The sequence below is a fragment of the Neoarius graeffei genome, chromosome 1 (genome assembly GCF_027579695.1).
Source record: "Neoarius graeffei isolate fNeoGra1 chromosome 1, fNeoGra1.pri, whole genome shotgun sequence".
In the NCBI taxonomy this organism is placed as follows: Eukaryota; Metazoa; Chordata; class Actinopteri; order Siluriformes; family Ariidae; genus Neoarius; species Neoarius graeffei.
The window spans coordinates 93,914,955-93,926,519 of record NC_083569.1 but is presented as its reverse complement, the minus strand read 5'-3'; the positions used below and the strand labels follow the sequence as shown (position 1 = coordinate 93,926,519).

The 11,565-nt window shown below is 43.4% G+C and overlaps 1 protein-coding gene across 1 annotated transcript; it reads left to right on the top strand.

Annotated features, from left to right (window-relative positions):
* The first annotated feature begins 748 nt into the window (after positions 1–748).
* Positions 749–2,381, top strand: zgc:195170 (uncharacterized protein LOC100170800 homolog). Its single transcript, XM_060920215.1, has 3 exons — positions 749–832; positions 1,451–1,771; positions 2,112–2,381. Exons 1-3 carry the CDS (start codon positions 749–751, stop codon positions 2,379–2,381), a joined length of 675 nt encoding a protein of 224 aa, XP_060776198.1.
* The last annotated feature ends 9,184 nt before the right edge of the window (positions 2,382–11,565 follow it).

Below are 11,565 nucleotides of genomic sequence, written 5' to 3'. Positions count from 1 at the left end.
GCGGGGAGTAGGCGTGCGTGATGTTATTCACTGCCACAATGCAAGGGGGTGCGAAGTCGCGAAATCGCTAGGAGTAGTTGGTGGGTGTGGTTAATGGAGTGTTTATCCTCCGGTTACTTATAATGACTAGAACTGGAGTCGTATAGATGTACGTACTTCCTGACTTCCTCGATCAACCGCTCTTCGTGCTGCTCCATCTTCGCTCGTGTTTTTAAAAATGGCGGTCATGAAAACAAACCAAACCGGGAAAGTAGGGAAGTGGAAGTGTGTGTACAGCGGATGTAGAGTGGACCAATCAGAGCCCTCTTGTCTGCGAGGCTTCTGCGGTGGTCACAATTTTTGGGAGGTGCGCGCAGAGCGTCTGCGAAGGTGGGGGGGCTACGCAGACACTGTCCATGACGCTATCTGCGAGGACTGGGTTGTCAGCATAAATTGGCCTTTACCTGTTATAACTTAACTGTGGTCCCAGCTGTGGATCGAGGTACCGTAAGGAGTCAGTAGCCGCCTTTTGCATGGATATCCACTGTCCCCCAGCAAATGACATCCAGCTGGTATGTGGTGCCCCTCGAAAAGCTGCCTCAAACCACTCTCCATCAATATTCTTGAATCATGTGTTGATCCGGGCCATTTCGCAACAATGTCCAGTATGGTGTAACGTGAGTCAAAGACAATTTGTGTATTTATTGAATGGAATTTTTTTGCGATTGACAAAGACGTATTAATCCTGAGAGGGTGCAATTATTCTTATATGCGTCCCATCAATGGCACCGATCACACCGGGCATACCTGCGATCTCCATAAAGTTGCCTTTGATCCTTTGCTGATGGCGATGGTCTAAAGGGAACCGGATAAACTGACGGATTATATGGGGTCTACAGAGCGCGTTGATGGTTCGATTGATGGAACGGCTTACTGATGGCTGTGATGGTCCTAAATTGTCCGCGTTGCAGAGCTGCATTTTCCCCGTAGCCAAATACCAGAGTGTTGACAAACACTTCAACTCCGGCATTATTGGGTTGTTTCGGTTGGTTGGGGACGTTATTGCATCCCTCACCAACTCAACTACAACTTCTATTCCTTCACGATCCATTCGGTATCTTTTTAATAATTCTTTATCATCTAACGTCTGTAAAACATTGCATCGTGGAATGATAGTAGCCATTTTAGGACTTTTTGTGAATAGGTCTTAGTGAGTTAGGAGTCCTCTGGGCTACTTCTAAGCTCTCCCAGGCTTAAGTGCTACTTTTAGGCCTAAAATGTTTTGTGAATAACTCTTATTTTTAAAAATTAGGAGTCCTAAAGTTACAACTGACACGCCCATTATTTTTAGGAGTTTCTCCTAAATTTGCCTGTTAGGAGCTACTTTTAGCCTTAAAATTCTTTGCAAATACGGCCCCTGATCAGCCACGTAAGAGGGCAGCACCATCCAGTCCTATGTACCTTGCATCAGAGTCCTCCAGCTCTCAGGACCATAGGGAGGCCCCTCCACCAAAGAGGACATGTGCTCAGAGAAAACAGGGAAAAGACTGAGAGGATCAACAGCCTTATCAACCAACTCTCACCTGAGGACTCGAAGGAGCTGCTGAAGAAGTTGGCAGCAGGGAAGGTGTTTGACTCTGCTGGTGCTCCCCAGCCTGATCCTCAGCATGATGTGCCGAGCTGGTGTGTGTGTGTCATCGGTGTTGCGAGATGCCGACTGATCTGGAGAGGAAGTGCTGTGGGAATCACTCTGGACACTGCATCAGCATTATGCCCATATGTATTTATACAGGTACTATCAGATAGATATTGCACCCTTTCAGAAAGTTAGAAACATCACAGCCAGTCTGTGAAAATTTTATATTCACAAAATTTGTTTACTGTAAATGTTTACTGCAAGTGTCATTATACTGCTATCTTACTGTATTTAGGAAAATCCCAGTAAATAAACATCCTGCACAAACATACAGTGCTGCAGCACCAGCTTTTGACATGCTTATTACTTCAATCAAGTTTCTAGCTTAGTTGTCATTCATAATATGTTTTTTTTTACACTTTCCAAGCATGTACATTTAGATACACAATTTACTGGCTAATGTTATATTCATGAATTCCCGCATATTTTATTTCAGGAGATGGACCATTTCATTTTGGACGAAGTAGTCCTTCACCTACAGAAGCTATTACGAAATGACTTCCTTGCACTCCATACTGCTATTGAAGATGACGTCAGCAAGACCCACCACCATGCAGCCTATCGACAGTTTATTTTGTGGCAGTATGGCCGACTGACAGTAGGAGACCATCATGTGATCCCCAGCTGTGCTGTCTGGAGAATTCGTGACAAATTTCCAGACAGCACAAACACCTACACTGGATATGTTCAAGGACTTCTAAACTGAGATTTGATATAATTGGACTCTTTCCGCAGTGATCATAGAGATGTAATAAATAATGCATAATAATGTCTGTATAAAATCTTTAATGTGTATTCTCAGTGGGTGGCACAGTGGTGTAGTGGTTAGCACTGTTGCCTCACAGCAAGAAGGTTCTGGGTTCTAGCCCAGCAGCTGACAAGGGCCTTTCTGTGTGGAGTTTGCATGTTCTCCCTGTGTCTGCGTGGGTTTCCTCCAGGTACTCCGGTTTCCCCCACAGTCCAAAGACATGCAGGTTAGGCTAACTGGTGAATCTAAACAGCTCTAAATGTGCATGTGAGTGTGAATGGTTCTTTATCTCTGTGTCAACCCTGTAATGACCTGGCGACTTGTCCAGGGTGTACCCCGCCTCTCACCCATAGTCAGCTGGGATAGGCTCCAGCTTGCCTGCAACCCTGCACAGGATAAGTGGCTACAGATGATGGATGGATTCTTAATTTCATATAATATTTGACATGCTTATTACCTTGTTATTCTATCATTTGAGTTGTTTACTTACAATAAATGGTAAACCAGTCCATGTTATACAAATAAATGTCTGTTTATCTCCTGATGTGATGTTTTTTTATGATGCTTCTGGATTATGTAGCTCAAAGCAGCTTCTCCTTTGCTGGACAAGTTCTCGGGTTGGTGGAGGTGTTGATGGAGCTATGGTGGCCTTTATACATCTTGGGTCATCTTCACTTATTGTCACTTTTGAAGATAGTTCTGATGCCATGAGCAGTTTCCACATACCCTTTATCATTTCTGGTATATAAGTATATTTTTTGGTGTCTTGCATGGCACAGCAAGCCAATGCTGAGCACTCTTTGAATATATTCTGTTCATCCTGGGAAAAAAAAGAACAGTTAGCAGGAAATAATCACATTAGTATGTTTCATGTAATTGCTGACCTGTTTTTATTATATGCTGCATGCTAAATAGATTGTGAAATGATATTGGATAAAACATTTTGTTCACAGCAAAAAAAATAAAATGGTCAGATTTGTTCAAGTGATCACTTTCCAGAAATTCATGTACTTTGGGAACTTTCTTTGTGGATTCTTCCAAAATTGTTTTATATGTTTGCAGGAAGTGAAAATAAAATTATACATGTTTCATGTGCTATCCCCATCTTCAAATTTGCCCAAGAACACACTGCTTCCATCAAGAGCTCTCCAAAATACCACCAAGACTGGAGGAGATATATAGTTCCAAGGTTCATTTGTGTGCCTAAATTTACCAAGTTTCAGCCTGATCGAGTGAGCACAAGAGTGATTTCAGAAGATCTTGAAATTCAAGATGGCTGCCATGGCCTACATGAAAACAAATTCACACACGCCAAAAACTATATAAAACTGGTTTCAGCCTGATTGCTTGAGTGTAATTCCTTGAAATATTGTAGTTATAATCATGAGGTGTCAGGTTCGTTAGAACAGTCAGAATGTGAGAAATGCAAGAAAAAAAAGAAAAGAAAATGCAAGATGGTCACTGTGATCCAGTTACTTTTTCAAGGATTGTGCAACTCTTGCACCAAATTGAAAGTAACTGGACAAGTGTTTCCAGAGTTATTTCAGCAGTGAACTTATAGTTTGCTCCATAGTGTTGTGCCCTTGACACATAGCCACAAAGAGTCATTAAAAATTGTCACAGGTGCAAGTCATTACAGTTTTGAAGTAGATCCCCCCAATGGTTTTTGAATGGTCACCATTAGAAAGTGTGGCAGGGTAAGGATGCCACATGGAATGACAACACTCCTCTGACCTGAAGGGCCAAGGGAAAAATCAACAACAACAAAAACAAGATGACTGCCAGAACCCAGTTTTTTTGATTGATTGCTACCAAAAGTTAGTCTGCAACCTGGATACCAAATTTGAACACAACTGGACCAACAGTTGCATACATGCATTCACAGCAGCCATCATGGTGGGGACAGAAACCAACTGAAAGCATAAACTTAGCAGCGGCAGAGGTGCCAGTTTGTCTTGGTAAAAAATCTGGAAAGCTGTGCATCCTTGAAAAAAAATAAGCAAGACCAAGAATTTTCCTGTATTTTTGGAAGATCTGAATTCTGGAAAAGCTGAGAAATGAGCACCCCCAGTTTGTTTCAAAATGTAAATTCTCACAGTGCCTTGGTACTGCTGACAAATTTGACCTTACTGAACATACTGTATTAATGGAATACTTACACAATTTCTCCCTTTTTGTTGAGCATGAGTGGTCTATTGAGGTGAGCGTTGTAGTCTATGGCTGCAAGAAGACATCTTGCCTTGTAGCCTGGATATCTGTACACAAAGTCAAATTATATATGAAAAGAATAAACAAATACAGCATATAAAAATAGTTTGATATGATTATTCCATCCATCAATGTTGATGTACTTTTACAAAACTGATGATACAAGTACAAGAATATCTAAATCTTACTTGTGTTAGATTTAAATAATTTTTCAGTTTGACATATGTAACACTCATTACAGAAAGCATAATTCTGATGATATTTTGCTGAATTGCCAGCCGTTATTCTAAAATGACAATTATGAGTTAACTTGAAAAGAAAAAAAAATAAAAATGGAGACACAAAGCATACCCATATGCAAACTGCTTAGATGTATACATCAACATCAACGAATAGTTGTGGAAAGTTTCCAGTTCTGAAGTCATCCTGCAAAAATTCATATTGAGCATAACACAGTACAGTATAATAATTGACAAACAGATGAAAGAACAGTCAAAAATCACACTACTAATAATATAATAATATATTATATAAGCTTAGTCATGAAAATCTATGAAAAAGCTTACAGAAAGAAAATATTGTACCACTGGAACAAGACCACTGTGCAGGTTTTAGTCGATCACAAGGCATTTATTGCAAAATTCAGCCTTACTAACAAAACTGCTGATAATAGATAAACTGTAAACCATATCATAATCAGTACAAAATAACCATCTTATTATCATTCTCTCATATTCTTCTCAGAAACTTATTTTCAGAATTGTCACAGGTACGTTTGTAGGTATACATACCTGAAATTTACAAAGTAGGGGAGGGATTTCATGAATCTGTTGTCATAAACAAGGCTTGCCACTGCCCTATGCAGTGCAGATCCAAGTTCTCACCACTCTATCTCACTCTTTATCCTCAAGCAAGCCATGTTCACATTCTCCAAGAGCCCAACTGTGTTGATTGGTAATGTGAGGTACCAATCCAATCCACTTTTTCTGACACAAAAAAAATATGAAGTGAGCACAAAGCGAGTTCTTTGACAGTACCATGTCTTCATGATTTTTTTTGAAAGCCTATGTAATATCTCATCTCATTATCTCTAGCCGCTTATCCTGTTCTACAGGGTCGCAGGCAAGCTGGAGCCTATCCCAGCTGACTATAGGTGAGAGGCGGGGTACACCCTGGACAAGTCGCCAGGTCATTACAGGGTTGACACAGAGACAAACAACCATTCACACTCACATGCACATTTAGAGCTGTTTAGATTCACCAGTTAGCCTAACCTGCATGTCTTTGGACTGTGGGGGAAACCGGAGTACCTCCCCATGTCTGTGTGGGAGGAAACCCACACAGACATGGGGAGAACATGCAAACTCCACACAGAAAGGCCCTCACCAGCAACTGGGTTCGGACCCAGGACCTTCTTGCTGTGAGGTGACAGTGCTAACCACTACACCACCGTGCCGCCCACAATATAAACAAATTATGTATAATATTGTGGCAGCAGGGGCGTGGCCGAACGTTGGCTGTGAATGGCGAGGAGGCAGGTTGAACCAGTGGGTAACATGTGATGAGGTGCACGTGTCAAATTACTGGCTGTCTATTAACCTGTATCTCTGTGTGTCTTTCAGACAGTCAGGAATGGAAGCAGTGCCTCTCTGCAACATCTCAGTACACAGTGTTGCAGAGGTGCTCTTCCGCATTATCTCCCGAGTCAGGATTCTGAAAGAAATCCTGACTGATCAAGACACTACTTTCATGTCATGCACACTCTGCAAATTATACAAATTATTGGGGATTAAATTGACTCGTATTAGTGTTTATCATCCACAAATGAACAGGCTGGTCTTACAATTTAACCAAACACTTAAGAACATGATTCGTAAGTTCATTCATGGGGATGCTAAAAATTGGGACAGGTGGCTAGACCCTCTGTTGTTTGCAGTGCGTGAGGTCCCACAAGCCTCCACTGGGTTTTCCCAGTTTGAATTGCTGTATGGGCACAAGTCCCGTGGTGTCTTAGACTTCATTAAAGAAAATTGGGAGGAGGGGCCTTCTCAAAGTAAAAATGAAATTCAGTATGTTCTTGACCTGAGAGCAAAAAACTCCATGCACTGAGTCACATAATCCAGGAGAATTTGTTACAGGCCCAAGAACATCAAGCTCACCTGTACAACAGAGGGGCACAGCTAAAGGAATTTGCACCAGGAGATAAAGTCCTCATTTTACTGCCCACCTCAAGCTCAAAATTGCTCGCTAATTGGCAAGGGCCCTTTGAGGTCACATGGCGAATTGGGGAGGTCGACTATGAGGTCAAATGGCCAGATAGGGGTGACACATGTCAAATTTGCCACCTCAATCTGCTGAAACCATGGAGAGAAGAGGTTCCTGTGTCTCTGGCAATGGTAGTTCCAGAGAGGGCAGAGCTGGGACAGGAGGTACAGTAAGTCCCCTTGCAGATCCGCTTGACTCCATTATTCTGTGAGAAAATAGCCTTTTCCACTCTGTTTCGTTTACACCAATTTGTCACCCTTCCTTTCGGGTTGTTTGGGGCTCCAGCGACATTTCAGCATCTCATGGACCGAATTCTCCATCCCCACAATGCATATGCGGCGGCATACTTAGACCAGTGTTTCCCAACCTTTCTTGAGCCACGGCACATATTTTACATTAGAAAAATCCCACGCCACCAAACAAAAATGTCACAAAAAGTATATATAATGAAATATAATGATCATCTAGTCTCAATTTACTCACAATTTACTTACTCCTTGTGAAACCTGGCCTGTTTAGTTGAACACAAAGCTGATATACTCACAGGAATTGAAGAAAAACATACACGAAGATCTTCCTCAACAGCTCTGAGTCTCTTTTTTTTTTTTTAGTATTTATAGCAGTCATGCTTGAAAAGCCCAGCTCGCATAGATAGGTTGTGGAAAATGGGAGCAGAGCTGAAAGAGCTCTGCTTGCCAGAATGGGGAACTCCTTGGCAGCAGTCAGCCAAAAACTGTCCAAAGGTAGATCAGCAAAGCTCAGCTTAAAACCACGATTTTGTCTCAATACAGTTATTTGTTAATGCCCCCTCCTAGAACTGCCACCTTATCCCCTCCTAGAACTGCCACCTTATTGTGGTGGAGGGGTTTGTGTGCTTGAATGATCCTAGGAGCTATGTTGTCGGGGGCATTACGCCCCTGTTAGGGTCTCCCAAGGCAGACAGGTCCTAGGTGACAGGCCAGACCAAGAGCAGTTCACCAAACCCCTTATGGATATTAAAAGAACAAGGACCGTGACATTGCCCGGTATGGTGCAGCTGGGGCCCCACCCTGGAGCCAGGCCCGGGGTTGGGGCTCGTATGCTAGTGCCTGGTGGCCGGGCCTTTGCCCACGGGGCCCGGCCGGGCTCAGCCCGAAGCGGTGACGTGGGCCCGACCTCCTGTGGGTTCACCATCCACAGAGGTAGCCGTAGGGGACCGGTGAAGTGTCGATTGGGCGGCAGTCAAAGGCAGGGGCCTCGACGACCTGATCCCTGAACACAGCAGCTAGCTGTTGGGACATGGAATGTCACTTCGCTGGGGGGGAAAGAGCCTGAGCTTGTGCGGGAGGTTGAGAGGTACCGGCTAGAGATAGTCAGGCTCACCTCCATGCACAGCTTGGGCTCTGGAACCCAGCTCCTTGAGAGGAGCTGGACTCTCCACTTCTCTGGAGTTGCCCACGGTGAGCGGCAGCGGGCTGGTGTGGGCTTGCTTATAGCTCCCCAGATCACCCGTCATGTGTTGGAGTTTACCCCAGTGAATGAGAGGGTCGCCTCTCTGCGCCTTCGGGTTGGGGAGAGGGCTCTTGCTGTTGTTTGTGCCTACGGGCCGAACAGCAGTATACAGTATCCGGCCTTTTTGGAGTCCCTGGGAGAGGTACTGAGAGGTGCTCAGACTGGGGACTCCATTGTTCTACTGGGGGACTTCAATGCTCACGTGGGCAACGACAGTGACACCTAGAGAGGCATGACTGGGAGGAACGGCCTCACCGATCTGAACCCGAGTGGTGTTTTGTTATTGGACTTCTGTGCTAATCACAGTTTGTCCATAACGAACACCATCTTCGAGTATAGGGGTGTCCATAAGTGCACGTGGCACCAGGACACCTTAGGCCGGAGGTCGATGATCGACTTGGTTGTCATTTCATCTGATCTCCGGCCCTATGTCTTGGACACTCGGGTGAAGAGAGGGGCTGAGCTGTCAACTGATCACCACCTGGTGGTGAGTTGGATTCGCTGGCAGAGGAGGAAGCTGGACAGACCTGGCATATGGTGAGGGTCTGCTGGGAACGTCTGGCTGAGCACTCTGTTGGGGAGGTCTTTAACTCCCACCTCCAGGAGAGCTTCTCCCAGCTTCCGAGGGAGGTGGGGGACATTGAGTCTGAGAGGACCATATTCTCTACCTTCATTGTAGATGCGGCTGCTCAGAGCTGTGGCCGCAAGGTCTCCGGCAGTGGCGGCTGCTGGTTTTTAAAACAGGGGAAGCCCATTTTACGTATTCATCGTAAAACCTGTAGGCCGGATATCAAAGCATAGAAAGGTGCTGCTCATTAGCATAGTGAACTAGACAACCCTACCTAGTGGCAGAAAGTATTTTTGCTTGTACATTTCATGTTATAGTCTGGCTTGCCAGGCTAGTGCCTCATATCCTTAATCAAAAATATCAAACATCCAAAAATCACTGGCTATTCAACAAAGAGCCTTGAACAATCATACCCTGATATGCAACACAGAGTCTTTAACACAACACCCAGCTGTGCAACACATCCTTGAACATCTTCTGCAACACAGTCTGGAAATTCATAACCACGTAGGCTATGCAACACACAGAACCTTGAATATTATACCCAGGTATAACCTATAACACAGAGCCCACACTGCAAAAACCTGGCTTACAAAAACAAGAAAAAAAAGTAATAAAATTAGGAATATTTTACTTAAAATAAGCAAAATTATCTGCCAACAGAACAAGAAAATTTGAATTGGCAAGATTTTTAAAAAACAAGTAAATATATCTAGCTTTAGAAACCCCACAGATGTCTTAAAACTAGTGTATTTATACTAAAAACAAGTAAAGTTGTTCTACTCATTTTAACATGCTAGATACTTTGTCCCCCAACCAACAGTTTGACTATTTCATCTGGGCATATTGGTGTGCTCTGTTTAAGTAAGTGTTTATACCAACTGAGACCGCCAAATAAGTCAAAATCAAAACAACAAACCAATCCATTTTGTAGCCTATTTTTGTTGCCAGATTGACAATACAACAATTCATTTAATTTAGTTATCTGTTTTGTGTTAAGAGATTAAAAGAAAGGATAAGATGCTTGAAATAAGAAATTCTGACTTTGACAAACTTGTCATGGTTAATATAACACCGATGAAATGATGGTAATTCTCATTTTAAGACAGAACTTACTCATAACCAGTAATAAAATCTCAATAAGTTATAATACCTTATTAAGATAATTGAGGGAAAAATGCTTAAAGTAAGTGAAATACTCTTACACAAAACCTGCCTGGAAAGGAGAATTATCTTGGCAGACAAATAACAAGCATATTTTGTCTTGATTTAAGATATTTAATCTTGGTTAGATTTTACTTTTCGCAGTGCACCATTCTCTTAACATTACTGAACAATATACACACTTCAGATTCATGAACATTATATGATGCACACTATTTATGCACAAATTCTGCCCTCCGCTCCTTTTCCAGAAAATGGTCTGTGACCCTGTCATACTAGCTGGTTGTGCTTTCCAGAGACTTCACCAATTTCTGTTAGCAGCTAGCACTGCAGATCCCAATAAGCCTCAAGCTAGCCTACAACCAGATTGAACTACAAATGAAATAAACGAGTGAATTCGCGAATGATCAAACTGATAGAATGGATGAAAGTTAACGGAGCACAACGAGTAATATTTACATTTATTTACAGAGTAATGTACAGATACATCAATGAGAAGAAACGTTTATATGAAAAGAAATTCAAACAGCACTTTGGCACACAACTACACTTTCTCAACATCCACTAGGGACTGATCATACTTCCGTGTTCCTCACCTACGCCGAAGTACAGAGCCCGCCCTCCTCACTACCTCCAATAATCCTTCATCAGCCCAGCTTCTTGTCCCTCCCACTGTCTCGTTTTGTCCCAGAGAAGCCCGGCTTCCCTGGAAGTGACGATTTTGTCGATTTTAACCAATAACAACTAGCCGAAATTGGCTGTTCAGAGCCCTCTCATAGACTGCAACGGATACCCGGCTGCTAGCGCATAGAGCCCATTGAAATAAGAAAGGTTACAGCGTGTTGCCAGATTGGGCTGTTTTAAGTGCATTTTTGCGGGTTTTGAACATATTTTGGCTGGAAAACGTCAGCAGTATCTGGCAATGCTGGTTACAGCCTGGCAGCAAAGGTGATTCTCATAGCGAACTGCAAGTTCGTCAGACATCACTCAAATAAGTTACAGGATAGTTATGAACGTAAATACAATCTTGGGCATATATTATGTTATGCAAGTTATTGTTTTAATGAGAATTCAACGTCATAGATGCTGCAGTTTGGGGAGAGAATTTTAGGGGAAGCTCGGCTTCCCTTGTTGTCTCTGAGAAATCGCCCCTGGTCTCCGGTGCCTGTCGTGGCGGCAATCCCTGAACCCGGTGGTGGAAACCAGAAGTAAGGGATGCCATCAAGCTGAAGAAGGAGTCCTATCAGGCCATGTTGGCCTCCGAGACTCCTGAGGCAGCTGACGGGTATCAGCAGGCCAGGCGTGCCGCAGCTCGGGCAGTTGCGGAGGCAAAAACTCAGAACTGGGAGGAGTTTGGTGAGGCCATGAAGGAGGACTATCAGTCGGCCTCGAAGAAATTCACACACACACACAGCCTTCCCCTTTGAACTTTTTGTGCCATGTCCA